This window comes from Dermacentor variabilis, chromosome 9 (genome assembly GCF_050947875.1).
Source record: "Dermacentor variabilis isolate Ectoservices chromosome 9, ASM5094787v1, whole genome shotgun sequence".
In the NCBI taxonomy this organism is placed as follows: Eukaryota; Metazoa; Arthropoda; class Arachnida; order Ixodida; family Ixodidae; genus Dermacentor; species Dermacentor variabilis.
In genome coordinates, this window is record NC_134576.1 from 126,470,709 (window position 1) to 126,483,577 (window position 12,869).

General features: G+C 47.2%; 1 protein-coding gene across 2 annotated transcripts in view; it reads left to right on the forward strand.

Moving 5' to 3' along the window:
* Positions 1 to 388: 388 nt before the first annotated feature.
* bma (SCY1-like protein bma) overlaps positions 389 to 12,869 on the forward strand; it is a 141,315-nt gene continuing 128,834 nt past the window's right edge. For both annotated transcript variants that reach the window (XM_075669279.1, XM_075669280.1), the window contains exons 1-2: positions 389 to 580; positions 3,741 to 3,875. In XM_075669279.1, the coding sequence (XP_075525394.1) occupies positions 506 to 580; positions 3,741 to 3,875 (210 nt within the window). In that variant the 5' untranslated portion in view covers positions 389 to 505. The remainder of the gene's footprint in view (positions 581 to 3,740; positions 3,876 to 12,869) is intronic.

Consider the following 12,869-nt stretch of genomic DNA (forward strand, 5'->3'; position numbering starts at 1 on the left):
TAATTATAAAGCTAAAACTGCTTTTTGCGTGCCCTTTTAGTAGAAAATGAATCATTGTGACAGACGGAACGGTGCTTGCCTGGCTCTCTGAGAACGATGCCAATCCGAAGTCACAATATACCGGCATTCCCATGCATACCACAGCGCAGCAGCGCCAGATTTTCCTCTAGGTAATATAGCGAGCAACCCTGTGCTTCTTGCCCCGGATGTCGCGAATGACCAGCGCGTCGCGCGACGGCGCATGCGCAGGGCCCCGTGAAAGGCCACCACCATATTCCCGAGGACGCCCAGCTCGCCGCATGTGCTGCAGCTGGCGTCGGCTGCGGCCGCCGCCGGCTCGCCGCCGTCGGCCGCCGCCGCCGTCGCCGCCGTGCCTCCGAGCGCCGCCACACTGGCGGGAGTGGGCAGCCTGGCCGCGGGGGCGGCGCCCGGGGCAGCGGGCGCCCCCACCACGCTGCCGGCCTCGCTGGTCGCCGAGGAGCGGGGCAAGCTGGCCGTGGCCGGCATGCCCGTGAGCCCCAAGGGGGGCCGCCGGCGCTCCGTCATCGCCGAGCTGGTGAACCCGGGAGGGGGGGACAAGGTGAGCCCTTCCTCTCCCCTCCGAGTATACCTATAAAGTGAACCGAGCTAACTTTTTTTTTTTGGCAAGGTAATAAAGTTGTAGGCCAGTTGGTGAGACATTGTGAATAAAACCGACACAGACACAGGACGGAGGGAGACGACAACACAGGTCGTCGCCCTCCGTAACGTGTCTGTAGCGGTTTTATTCACCGTGAAGGTATTGCATTATTTCCAATCTGTTATTGCATTATATGAACATTACACCATGCTACTACCAGATGCACTGCATCTTCTTAATGCTGAAAACAGTTCGGTTCATTATTTTGTTTTTGATCTTCGTGCTTATAACCCCCTTATTGAAATTGCTTGTTATTGTTATCCATCCTATGTAATGCCCTATTCTCGGCCCTTAGGGTAAGTAAATGAAATGAAATGAAGTTACTTTTCGCTTGTGCCCGCTTCAACCACCTTCCTCCCCCCCTCCCTTCGGATAAGCCGCCTACATATAGAGGAACAGGAACCATAAAAAAGGGACACTTATGTATGTTATTTCGTCCGAAAACATATGTACAGTTGTGTTCAGTACGAGCTGCAACACGGTGGTCCGTGGTTCAAGAGGCCCCTAAATGTGCGCGCTGGCGCGTACGTACGAAGAATTGGAGAACCATAACACCATTCCCCGAAGAATGGTATCAATAAAACACTCTTTCGTGTGTAGGCGCCGCGGTGAAGTATTCGGGCGCCTTCGACATTGGTCACCGTGTTGCAGCTCATATTGCACCAGCCCAAGGTAGAGGAATGAAAGTGAGGAGAAGGCTGGAAACTGCCACCGGAAGGGGTATAACGCGTTCGTACTCTTCAATATGTAGGAATGAGAACGTAAATATGGCAGACAGGAAGAAGAGAAGGAAAGGGCAAGTAAAGATCCAATAAAGAACAAAATGACACATCTGAAAGACTAAAAGCATTTCGGCAAAAAGAAATAATACAGCAATAAGAAAACACACACACACAAAGAAAAGCTCACTGCTGCACGCACAATGAAATAGCGTAAACGAATAGAAGAAGTAACGTCCGAGGTCTCATCTCTCAAAAAACAGAGAAGAAAGGAAGGTTCACTAGAAACGGGAAGCCAGGTCAGTATCATTTAGTAAGGTAAGGAGAGTTCGGTGTTCCTCGTTTCGTCGAGAGGCGCATCCACTGGAGTACAGGCTTTCATTGAGAGTCGTACCCTAGAGGCCAAGATAACGGTAGTCTCTCAGTGGGCATAAAAAAAAGAAAACGCATGAAAAGACACAGACCACGATGACTGAAATATCACAGAACTCTTCTATTGAACCCCGATGCCGAACTCCACTACTCGAGTCGGAGTACTCACCTAACTACTCGAGCGGGCGTTCAAATTTCGGGAATCCCGAGTCCACCGGAAGAAGGACCCTCCAACGCCCGATCGTGGCGGAAGTTGCCTCGCGCTACCGGCTGCGCTAGTGGAATCCGGTTTGTTACGACTCAATTTAAAATAATGAGAAGTTGAAGGAGAGTTGGGTGCCTTTAGTTGGGAGGGACATCGGCAACTACTCGTCGCAGGACTAGCAATAAAATGTAAAAGGAAGCACAGCAAGTGCCAAAGAACACTGAGCTTATTCTAACAGTAGTTGACCAGGTAGGTAACAGCAAACAACAGAATGCAGTACCAAAAAAAAAAAAAAAGAAAGACGGAGACTGAGATGCACAGTTACGTACACCGTTCGAAGTAATCAAATGAGCCCTCGAACACTCGCAGAGAGTCGTGCTTCCTACTAGCTTTTCCTCCTTTCATGGTTCATAGCCTCTATGCGCATGCGCGCAGTCTGTACGTTACTCTTGCGCTTCGGTACATGCTCAGCTATAGTCGGCGAACGTTTCCGTTCTTTGTTGCTTTACTTAGAAAGACTGGTGGTTGAGCTAGTTCGCAGGGCCTCACTTCACTCAGACAGGTGTGCGAATAATGACACTGATATTTTTTTTATTTCAAAACACATATATACTTAAAATGAAAGGGAAAACCAGGAGCAGGCTAGCAACTGCCACCACAAGGAACACAGCGCCTGCCTACTCTTCAGAAAGGAGATAGGAACTAACACGACAGCAGAAAGCACAACTGTCAACTCAAAGGTCGCACGATGCCGGAAAAGAAGGGAGGCGCAAAACCTATTTGCGCATGCTCAAAAGAAAGCAGCAGAGGCAATCCAATCCGTTCACCACGTGGACACTTACGAGCACTCGAGAAGATGCGGTCACTATTATGTAGTGCAGACAGGGGGTTGCATCAGTCGAGGAGTAACTGAGCATAAATGTTTGTTGACTGGTGGAACACCACCTAACCTATTAACAGTGGTGCATCGCTAGTTTTCTTCACACATAAGAAAAAAGAAGTACGCCTTATTGTCGAGGCACCATCCTCATTTCTGGGATTTAATAGTTCTGCTCCGACATAAGTGCGAAAAACGTGTTCCTTATGGTCGAGGCATGGGATATCTTAATTAGAGCCGTGGTGGGCGTAGCGGCTATGGTGGCCCAAGGTAGTGGGATCGAATCCCGGCGACGGCGGCCGTACTGCGATGGGGGCCGAATGCAGAAACGTCCGCGTACCGTGGATTGGGTGCACGTTAAATAACCCCAGGCGGTCAAAATTAACCCAGAGTCCCCCACCATATGGCATGCTTCATAATGAAATTGTGGCTTCGGTGCGCCCAGAGTTTTTTCTTTAAATCTTTAATAGAGGTAGCGCTCGCGTAGGCCAGCCCTCGATTATCACGCGCGAAGAGAAATTTGTCTGGCCTACGCGGTTATCTTTCTCGATAACCGCGTAGGCTCGAACCGCCTTCCTTGATGCATGCGCAAAAATAAGTTTTGTGCCTTCGTTCTTTCCCGTCGCCGTACGGCCGCTTAATGGAGAGTTGGCCTTTGCGTTGGTCGTTTTGTTTGTTTCTTGTGTCCGTGTTAGGCACTCTTGCCTTTCAATGACACCGATTCCTCTTTCTCCTTGTAGCTCCCTCCTACGCGCCTTCCCCCCCCCCCAAAAAAAAAAGAAAGGATAACGCATTTCAACGCCCGCAGTTTTGCTACTGTTCTATCCTTTCAAACCTTCGTGCAGCGAGTATTTAGTCTTTTCTTTATTTTCTCGCGCTTTGACCCAGCTGCGCGCGCGGCCTGCCACGCCTTTGGAGGCGAACCCGATCTCGCAGTTCTACGAGATCGGTCGCCAGACAGCCTCGGCGGGACCCGAGCTCATATGGAAGATCTACGACGCGCAGCGCAAGTCTGACAAGAGGGTGAGTGTACCTTTGGTTTGCGCTCCCCCCCCCCCGGCTATGGAGCAGTGAGGCCGCGCTCCGTGGAGCAATGTGGCTCCGGAGCAACGCACTCCACGGTGCAACGTGGCCGCGCTCCGTAGAGCAACGTGGCTCCGGTGCAACGGGCTCCATGGCGCAGCGTGGCCACGTTGAGCCGTGTTCTTGCTAAGAGCGGACGACCCTGTACCTATACCATATCTCATGCGTCCTTCGGTGGACTCTAGATTTGCCCCCTGAATTTGTGTGATATGAATGCGTTCACGATTGATGGGGAATGTTTACGGACGAGCGAAAATTAGGTTCGAGAGCACTGGCAGGCAGGTTCCAAGTCATGACCGGCGGCGTGACGATGCCCTTGACGTTGCCATTGAGGCGCTCTAACTGCAGCGCAGTCGACCAGCTTTGAGTGGCCATCAACTTCGCACTTATTGTGGAAGCATCTGGTAATTATTGTCCGCCAAACGGTGGTATTAAACTAAACTTCATGCAAAATTGTATCCATGAGCGAAATATCAGCGGAGATAAGCTCAGCAGCTTTCAAGGAGGGTCACGCAACCCCGGCACACCTTTTTATGCGTCGCTCCGTAGAATATAGACCGCCCGCCCCATACCCTAAGATAAAAGCAAAGTGTGATATGTCGCGATTGCATCATAAACGTAGGTACCGAATTTCACGTTTTCTCGTGAACGCCTTAGGAAAATCCTTCTGACTTGGTGTAAAATTACAACCGGAAGTCTTTTAATATGTATGTGAGGTGCTTTATATATTCTTACTTTCATCATCGCTTTGGTTTTGATGAGCCCCCTTTGCACAGAGTGCCTGAAGCTGACAAGAGAGTCTTGGACAAGGCGAAACAGCACGTCCAAATGGGCACATTGGTTCTATGGGAGCAGCGAACGGTCGCATGCCCTTGAGCGTTCGACACTTCGTGACGAGCAGATGAGATGATAGTGAATTGTCATCTGATAAGGAGATAAAAGAAGTGACAACAAAGGGGGCACTAAAAAGCAACAGAAAATTAAGCCTACTGAAGCATTTCTTCATTACTAGATTCGCATTTCTTTCGCGGAACAAGTTTGCTTGAAGGGCAAAGTTGTCCTCGCGCAATGTTGGGCCCGGACCCCAGCGCTGGTTCTATCAGAACAGTATTTAACTGAGCTAGTTGGTTCATAGCTACGACGAGGTTTGAACAGCTGAACTGAAGAAAAACAAACAAATTACTAAGGGAAGACAGACATCCTTGTTTACCTTCCCTTGTCCTATGTTCTTTTAGTATGGCTGTTCAAAATTCGTCTTAGCTGGTTCTATGTCCGTCCCTTCCCTCGGCGACTTGGTCATATGAGCAAATCAGAAAAGCCCATTCCGTGCCCTCGCTCCTTAACCACTAGCATCCCCCGGCCAGTTCGCCCTACAGAACGTCTCAGCGATGTACTCAAAATATTTGATAAACTTCTAATGTAATTTTATCTGAGGGTGAGCAACTACAACAAGTCTTTCTGCTAGGAAAGGAACTGTGTATAGTTCATGGTTTGAAAGGTTAGGCAGAAGACGCACGCACACAAGTTGAGCAAAGGACAACACCTCCGCTCACGTTTTCTACGCCTAACGTTTCAAACCACGAATCGTTTCAACTCTTTCTGCTGTTGGTCAATCTAAGCCTGTGGTCTCTTCCCCCTTTTCTGTATTCTTATTCAAAGAAAGCTGTTTTAAGAGGAAGCTTTAGCTCGGGCCCAACTCGGACGCGGCCTATTCAAATACATGTAAAACGCAAAAACGTTTTTATGAGATAACCCCTGGACCGATTTTGATGAAATTTGTTGCATTTGAAAGAGAAAGTTAAATTCTAGTGACTGTTGGAAGCGGAATTTCTATTTAGGGCTTCAATTTTCTTAAAACGATTTTCAAATATTTGACCGTTCGAAAAAAATAGAAGAACGAAGTTTATAAATTTATAGCTCTGCATCAAGAACCGATATCGCGGTTATGTAAACGGCATCCATTAGATCATTCAAAGCGGACAAATTCAATATGTCATTTTACATCTTAAGTGAATTTGTTACGTTGGTTACAACGGTTTTGCAAAAGTTGTATTTCTCTATTATTAAATTTTTTTATATTCATGTGTAACATATCAATTTTGTCCGCTTTAGATGTACTATTAGGTGCAATTCATAGAATTGTATTATCATTTTTAGTAGTTAAGTTACAGAGTTGTAAACTTGATAGTTTCGTTTTTTGAAAATTTTCGATTTTTGCCAATTTTTAACAAAAAATTGACAATCTAACTCAAAAATTCGAAACCAACAGTCACTAGATTTTAAGTTTTTCTTTTAAATGCAACAAACCTCGTCAAATTTGGTGCAGTGGTTGCCGAGAAAAACGAATTCTCCTTTTACATGTATTTAGATAGGAGCACTCGAGCTAAAGCTTCCTCTTAAGGCATATGTGTTTGAAACAGAAGAAATTATACTTCAAAAATTTAGTTGGTGCGATGCGTTACTCATGAGTGCTTTCAACAGCTGGCACTGACAGCCGAAAACCAGTGGTTTGAACGCCGATCTCGATTTCAATGCCGCGTTTCCCAGGAGATGCCGGCAGGATTAGACCTAAATCATGGTTTGCTTGTTCGCAGAAATGACATGCTTGGAAGAGCCGAGCGATATCAATGAAAGAATAGATGAATAAATAAAAAAAAAGAAAATATTGAGGCGGTATCTGAAACAGGGATTGCGACACGAGATGGAAAAGACGCCACGTGGAAGTGGAGGCAAACTTCCCAGCCAAGTCGCCCGGGTAACGAGTCGGGACTCCTTAAAAGTTCCCCTGTCACGAAGGCCGATCAACCTGAAAGGGCCTGTCGTGTTTCCTCCTTTTCACAAAATGCGGGAGCTGGGACGAAGCCTCCCTTTGCACCTACTTCTGGGGCGTCGAGCGCCTCTTTTACCTAGGTATACGTCCGCATTTCCGAGCTTTCTGTTCGAATTGAGATACTCTTTTGCTTGCGCTGTTAAATTATAATTCTTTTTTACTTCCTTGCTTCCTCTCTTCCACTGTGAGTTCTTCGTTTTCGGTCACTATTTCTTTTTTTCTCGCTTCCCTATCCGAAACGGATGCAATTTCTAGACGCGCGGAAAAGGAAGACGTGGAGATCTCCAGCAGCGCGCCCCGAAAATAAGCTCCGTTCCTGATAGCGCACTGGGCATGCTGCGCTTGAAACGTGCATCTCGAATAGTTTCCTTTCTCTCTTGCGCGCATGCGCTTGATGTTTTGATAGAAGCTTACCGCGCGCGTCTTTATGTATCTTAGTTTGAGCTTTATTTGTGTTTGCAGATTGTGTTCCGACGCTGCGTTCTTTCAAATCAGACGCCTAATCTTAGTGAGAAGGTGTCGTCTTTCAACTGCAGGCTGATGGTATCTTTTTTTGCAATTGTCTTCCGTTAAATTCACGTTTCTTATTGTTTTCGCTTAGTCTACTGAACCCCTATGTATGTTATTTTTAAATATTTTTCCATAACCGTTCTTTGAAAATATGCATGTCTTCTAAACAAAAAATTTTAGATTTTTTTTTTGCCTACCTCCTCTGGGTTTAAGGCGGCTGCCTTCCTGGATTCTTCGCCAGATCGGTTCAGCTGGGCGCCTAACACGAACCTGCACTCCAGAAGAAAAAAAAAATGCGTGTCCGATAACTGCATTTTAACCAGGTAACCCCATTGCCGCAGCCCGACGGAATTTAGGCTAAGGATGTGCGAGCGAGAATAAAATAAAAATTGTGAGAGATCGAACACACGTGTTAGAATTTGAGCAGCGAAGTGGATTTCGCTAGGCCAAAGTCAGATTAAGCAGATGTGCCAAACCCTCAAGAAAGAACGCGCGCACAGAAAAGTTCGCTTTATTAAAGGAATTGCGTTGTTGGTGACGCGCATTAGTTACGAAGTAAACTACCGCATCAGTTTTTTCTGCATCGCCTAGCAATTCCGTAGAAAACAATGCCAGCACCAGGGACAGTTGTGGGGGTAGTAAAGATGGTAGTGCCGTTTTGGGTGGGAGTTACGTGGCATTCGAGTAGCCGAGTAGCAACCTGTAGCCAATTGCGTACACTGTACATATGGAACATCGTTTTATACATGGGGGTATATGTGACTATAAGGACTCGGACACTACTTTGAAAACGTGCCGTGTTTCGTTTTTTGTTTTATCGTCCTGGTGGAATTGTGCCGTGATTGTGACTCAGTGCTCGTATCGTCTCTTGTCGAAATAAACTTTTTCTATGCACAATTACGTTCGCGAAGAAACCTTCGCTTGAATAACGTAACCGCTCACTCGCGCCTGAAAGCTAGCCTTGACACGTTTGGTGCTTGCGTCGCAGAGTAGTAATTTGATTTTAAATGTGAAAAACAAAAACGCGTCAATTTCCCCAATTATTCTCCGCTGACAAATAAGTTGCACCGTCTTTCGGATTGGCTCGAGTCGGTCGGCGAAAAAGGGCGCCTCCGGTTTTTGCGTATATTGTATTAATGTACGCGACAAAAGCGAAAAGAGTGTTTTCCGCCGAAAAGTTCGTCTACCAACCTCGCACCAAGATGCCGTGGCTTCCCTAGACTGCGAGGTGTGCGGCCGTGAAACGTACGCCCGGAACGACGGCCCTTCGAGTGTACAGGAAAAGGTCCCAGAGACAAGCGCAATGTGATACAAAACTGTATAAGCTTCGCTTATTTTCGTAGTCTTATGCGACGGCTTCCACACAATATCTTTTTTCCTTGGAGTATGACTCATATGTTCTAGGCACAGTAGTACGACCGTTGTCTTACTGCTACATTGTAACGATGGGATTACTTCTCATTATGCAGATTTTAGCCTGGGAAGCCGTCCAGAAATAACTGGTTAATCGCGTGTAGCAGAATTCACCGCTCGCGACAACGCTGTCAGTATGTGACGTCATTTCGTCGTTTGGCTGTATTATGTGCGACACATAGATTTGTATACGTATCTTTATAGTGAGTTTGTCAGCGATGGCAATGGCGAGAATGGCGCACCATGGGATCTAACGAGTAGCTGATGGTTTATTCTAACGTGTGACACATCTCCTTCCAACTTGCACATCGTTTGCCAATGAGAGATCAGTTATGTGGAATTCCGCAAGGTGGAAGAGGTTCAGGAAAGAAAAAATTGTCGTTCATCCGAGTCTACTTCTTTTTTTATGCATTAGAATTAAGAGTGTCGAAGTGTGAATTATGGGAAATACGGCCACGTGGTAGAGATGTACACGTGTGCATATATATATATATATATATATATAGAGAGAGAGAGAGAGAGAGAGAGATTTCTTTGGATAGCTGACCAGTGTATTGGCCTATTGCTTGCTGGCCGGGTTCCTCGACTCACAGTGTCGGTGGCGTCGGAGGGAGGAGAAAGATAGGCCACTTGTCCTCTCGTGCTAGAGAGAGGCATATAAGGAAGGCACGGATGTTAGCCAGTCAAGGGTCTGGTTGGTTACCCTACGCCGGGGGAAGGGGAGGAGAAAGAAGGGGAAGAGAGAGAAAGTATAGAGAGCCATCCAGCCGAGCTGTGGGATGCACTCATTGCCCTTTAGGAGACGCAGGGGGCTATCGCGCGGAAGCTTTGCAGTGTCCGGCCGTTAAGATGCTGCTGTCCGTGGCGGGGCTGCATGATAGACAGATGCAGCAGCGCCTTGTGATGCTACGGTCAACCCAAGCACGTGCCCTACCTTATCACAATGATAGACTAACGTTCTGCTTAGCTGCAGGCACAAGGCTGTCAGCAGAAAGACAGTGCGGCGTATAGACGTTGTTTCTGCGACGTCTGGTCTCGGGTAACTAAATAAAAGGACAGCCACTTAGGTGGCCTTACGAGATTTGAATGCGAAACCGCAATGACTCTTTTAATTATTTGGTTACGTCAGTGATACGTGACGTCATACATTGTCACTTGTCCTTCGCAACTCTACCTTTGTCCACCTTAGTCCACTCTGCTCTAGTTTGTGTACCAAGCCTAATAGACTTTAATTCACTTTATTTCACCTTAGTTCACTTTGCTCCACTTTAGGTCACCTTGCTCTAACTTATACTAACTTCTATATTACTGCTGACCTCATACAAGGTGCTGATGACGTCAGTGATGATGATTAGCTTTGTTGACACTCGTAGCGGACAACGCCGCGTTTCTGCCTCATGGGACAGATAATGCTTTCGCATTAAGAGACAGGAGATACGACACGGAAGAACTTCCACTGTCCAAGCTTCGTAACAGTTGCGGATATCGAAATTTGCTCAAGAAATACAAATATACAAGTATTCATTACCAATCGTTTAGTAAGTGGCTTTTAATTAATAGCTGTAGAAGGCGTTTTGTAATTGGGAATTGTACTCTACGCATGACCTTTTGCTGGAAACTGTGCCTTGCTCTGGGGTTTCAAGAAACGAGCAGCTCAAATTCTCTAGCAAAGCGAACCGCGCTGTTCAACTCAGTAGTACTTCGTTCTGCATTTATTAACTGTAACAGCAACAACGCGTTTCACTGCTGGTTGGTCGATCCTTAATCCACCTGATTATGGCTTCACAGACGGGCTTGTGGACCAAGAAGGAACGCCGTAGTTACTCGCATACAACTCCGCCATTGCAGCGGAGAAAGAAGAAGCAAGGGAGTGTAAATACGTGAAGATACAAGTGGTACAAATGCATGCACACTATATACGAGCACTAATCACTTGACTAGTAAGCGCTAGACGCGTAAATGTATCTGGCTAGCTGTAGCGAAAGCTACAGTGCCTTTAATGTAACTTCCAAAGACAAAAAAAGGGAGATAAGTAATAGGCACAAATCAATGAAAGCGCAAGTGGAGCACCTGCGTACACAACACGTGAGTACTCAACACGAGACAAGGAAACGCTACACGCGCAACTGTACGCCACTGGACACAGTGTTCTCCATACTGTCTTTCCTATAACTGTGCACGCCACCTAGCCTAGCAACAAGTTCCCCTTAAGACGGAAACGACGTGCGTTTCTTCGGTTCGCCTTTTTTTTTTCTTGGTCTCTCTTCTGCGGAGTGTTCGGCCCAGCGAAGGTACGAAGAGGGGAGGGAGATGTCTCAAGGTGCTCAGGGAGAGAGATGCGAAAGCAAAGAAACAAAGATGTATACATAGATAGATATACCGAGGGATAGAAAGGTGTGTATACATAGAGCAGGAAAGAGTGATAAAGAGAGCGAGGGACAAGTGTGGTGGATGGAAGAAGAGATAGTGACAAAGAGAGAGAGAGAGAGGCAGATGCATAGATAGGTAGCAAGGGAAGGAGAGCAAGAGAGAAGGGCGGAGGGAGAGGTATAGATACAGGAAGAGGAGAGGAAGAAGGCAAGGATGGCAGAGGGACAGGTATACATAGATGAAGGCGGAGAGAAAAAATGAGAGAAGGATGAGAGTGAGAGCTATAGATAGATTAAGGGGAGTAAGAGATGGAGAGAGAGCGAGAGAAAGAAACGAGGAGAAAGAAAGAGCGAGAGAATAACAGAAACATTCGCTCTTGCTCGGTCGAGCGACCCCGGGCCCCTCCGAGCAAGCGGTGGCGGAGGCCCGGGACACACCTTGTGCGGGCTCGACGGCGGAGCGCTGGATCAACCTGGCCTGTTGCCATGGCGACGGACAAAAATAGGCGCCCGCCACCGCTGGATCGGTCTCTGTGTGTGTTCTCTCCTCTCTTCCCATCTCTCTCTCTCTCTCTCTGTTTTTTCTTCCTTTCTTTTTCCTGCGGCTCTCACTGTTCGCTCCGCTTTGCTCTTTTGCTGGCCGCATCACGTGCAAATGTGCGAGCGTTGGCCAGGTGTATGAATGGTCAGCGAATGAAACACGATAGCGCGGTTGCGCGACCCTCTTCAATGCAGGTGAAGGACACCACTGATCTGGAGTTGCAAAATGAGCCGGTATCTACACTCAACCTATCCGGTTATAAGCGTAGTCTCTCTTTCACTTGTTGAACGGCATAGTAGGAGAATACAACAACCAAACAAACAAACAAACAAAAAACAGAACGAATGGCCTCGATGAATGAAAGACGAATAGAACTGCCAGTAGCTCAAGTAAAACTAAAAAAAAAAAAGAAACGTCCCTTCCCGGCAAAGCACTGCAGGCTGCAATAGAAGTCAACATTCAAGGTTTCACGCTTCGAATACGCGTCGTTGAAAGTATAGCGAGTACTCTCCGCGATGGTTCCCTGGCTATAACGTTTTGCTATTGAACCCGAGCTTGCGGGTTGAACTAGGGGACGCGGCGGCCGCATTTCGCGGGGCGTGACATGGCACGGGAACAAGCGTTCAGGTTCCCATTCAGCCTCTAGAGTCTGTGAAGGAGTACGTTATATTTAGGTCAACTGCTCACGGGGGACCCTGATCAAGAGAAGGAAATTTACAGAAGAATAAAAATGAGATGAGGTGAATACGGCAGGCATTGCCAGATCCTGACTGGGAGCTCACCGCTATCATTGAAAAGAAAGGTGTACATTCACTGCATTCTACCGGTGCAAACATATGGGGCAGAAACTTAGAGGTTGACAGAGAATCTCTAGAACAATTTGAGGGCCACGCTAAGAGCGATGGGACGAAAAATGTTAGGCGTAACGTTAAGGGACCGGAAGAGAGCGGTATGGATCAGAGAGCAAACTGGGATAGCTGATGTTCTAATTGACATTAAGAGAAAAAAAATGTGGGGCTGGACAGCCCAAGTAATGCGTAGGATGGGTAAACGGTGGTCCTTTAGGGTTAGCGAATGCGTGCCAAGAGAAGGGAAGCGCAGTCGAGGACGGCAGAAGACTAGGTGGGGTGATGAAGTTAAGAAATTTGCAGGCCCAAGTTGGGATCAGTTGGCGCTGGACAGGGGTAATTGGAGGAGATCGCAGAGCGAAGCCTTCGTCCTGCGATGGACCTAAAAGTAGGGTGATAATGACTGTGATAAAGCTAGCTTTG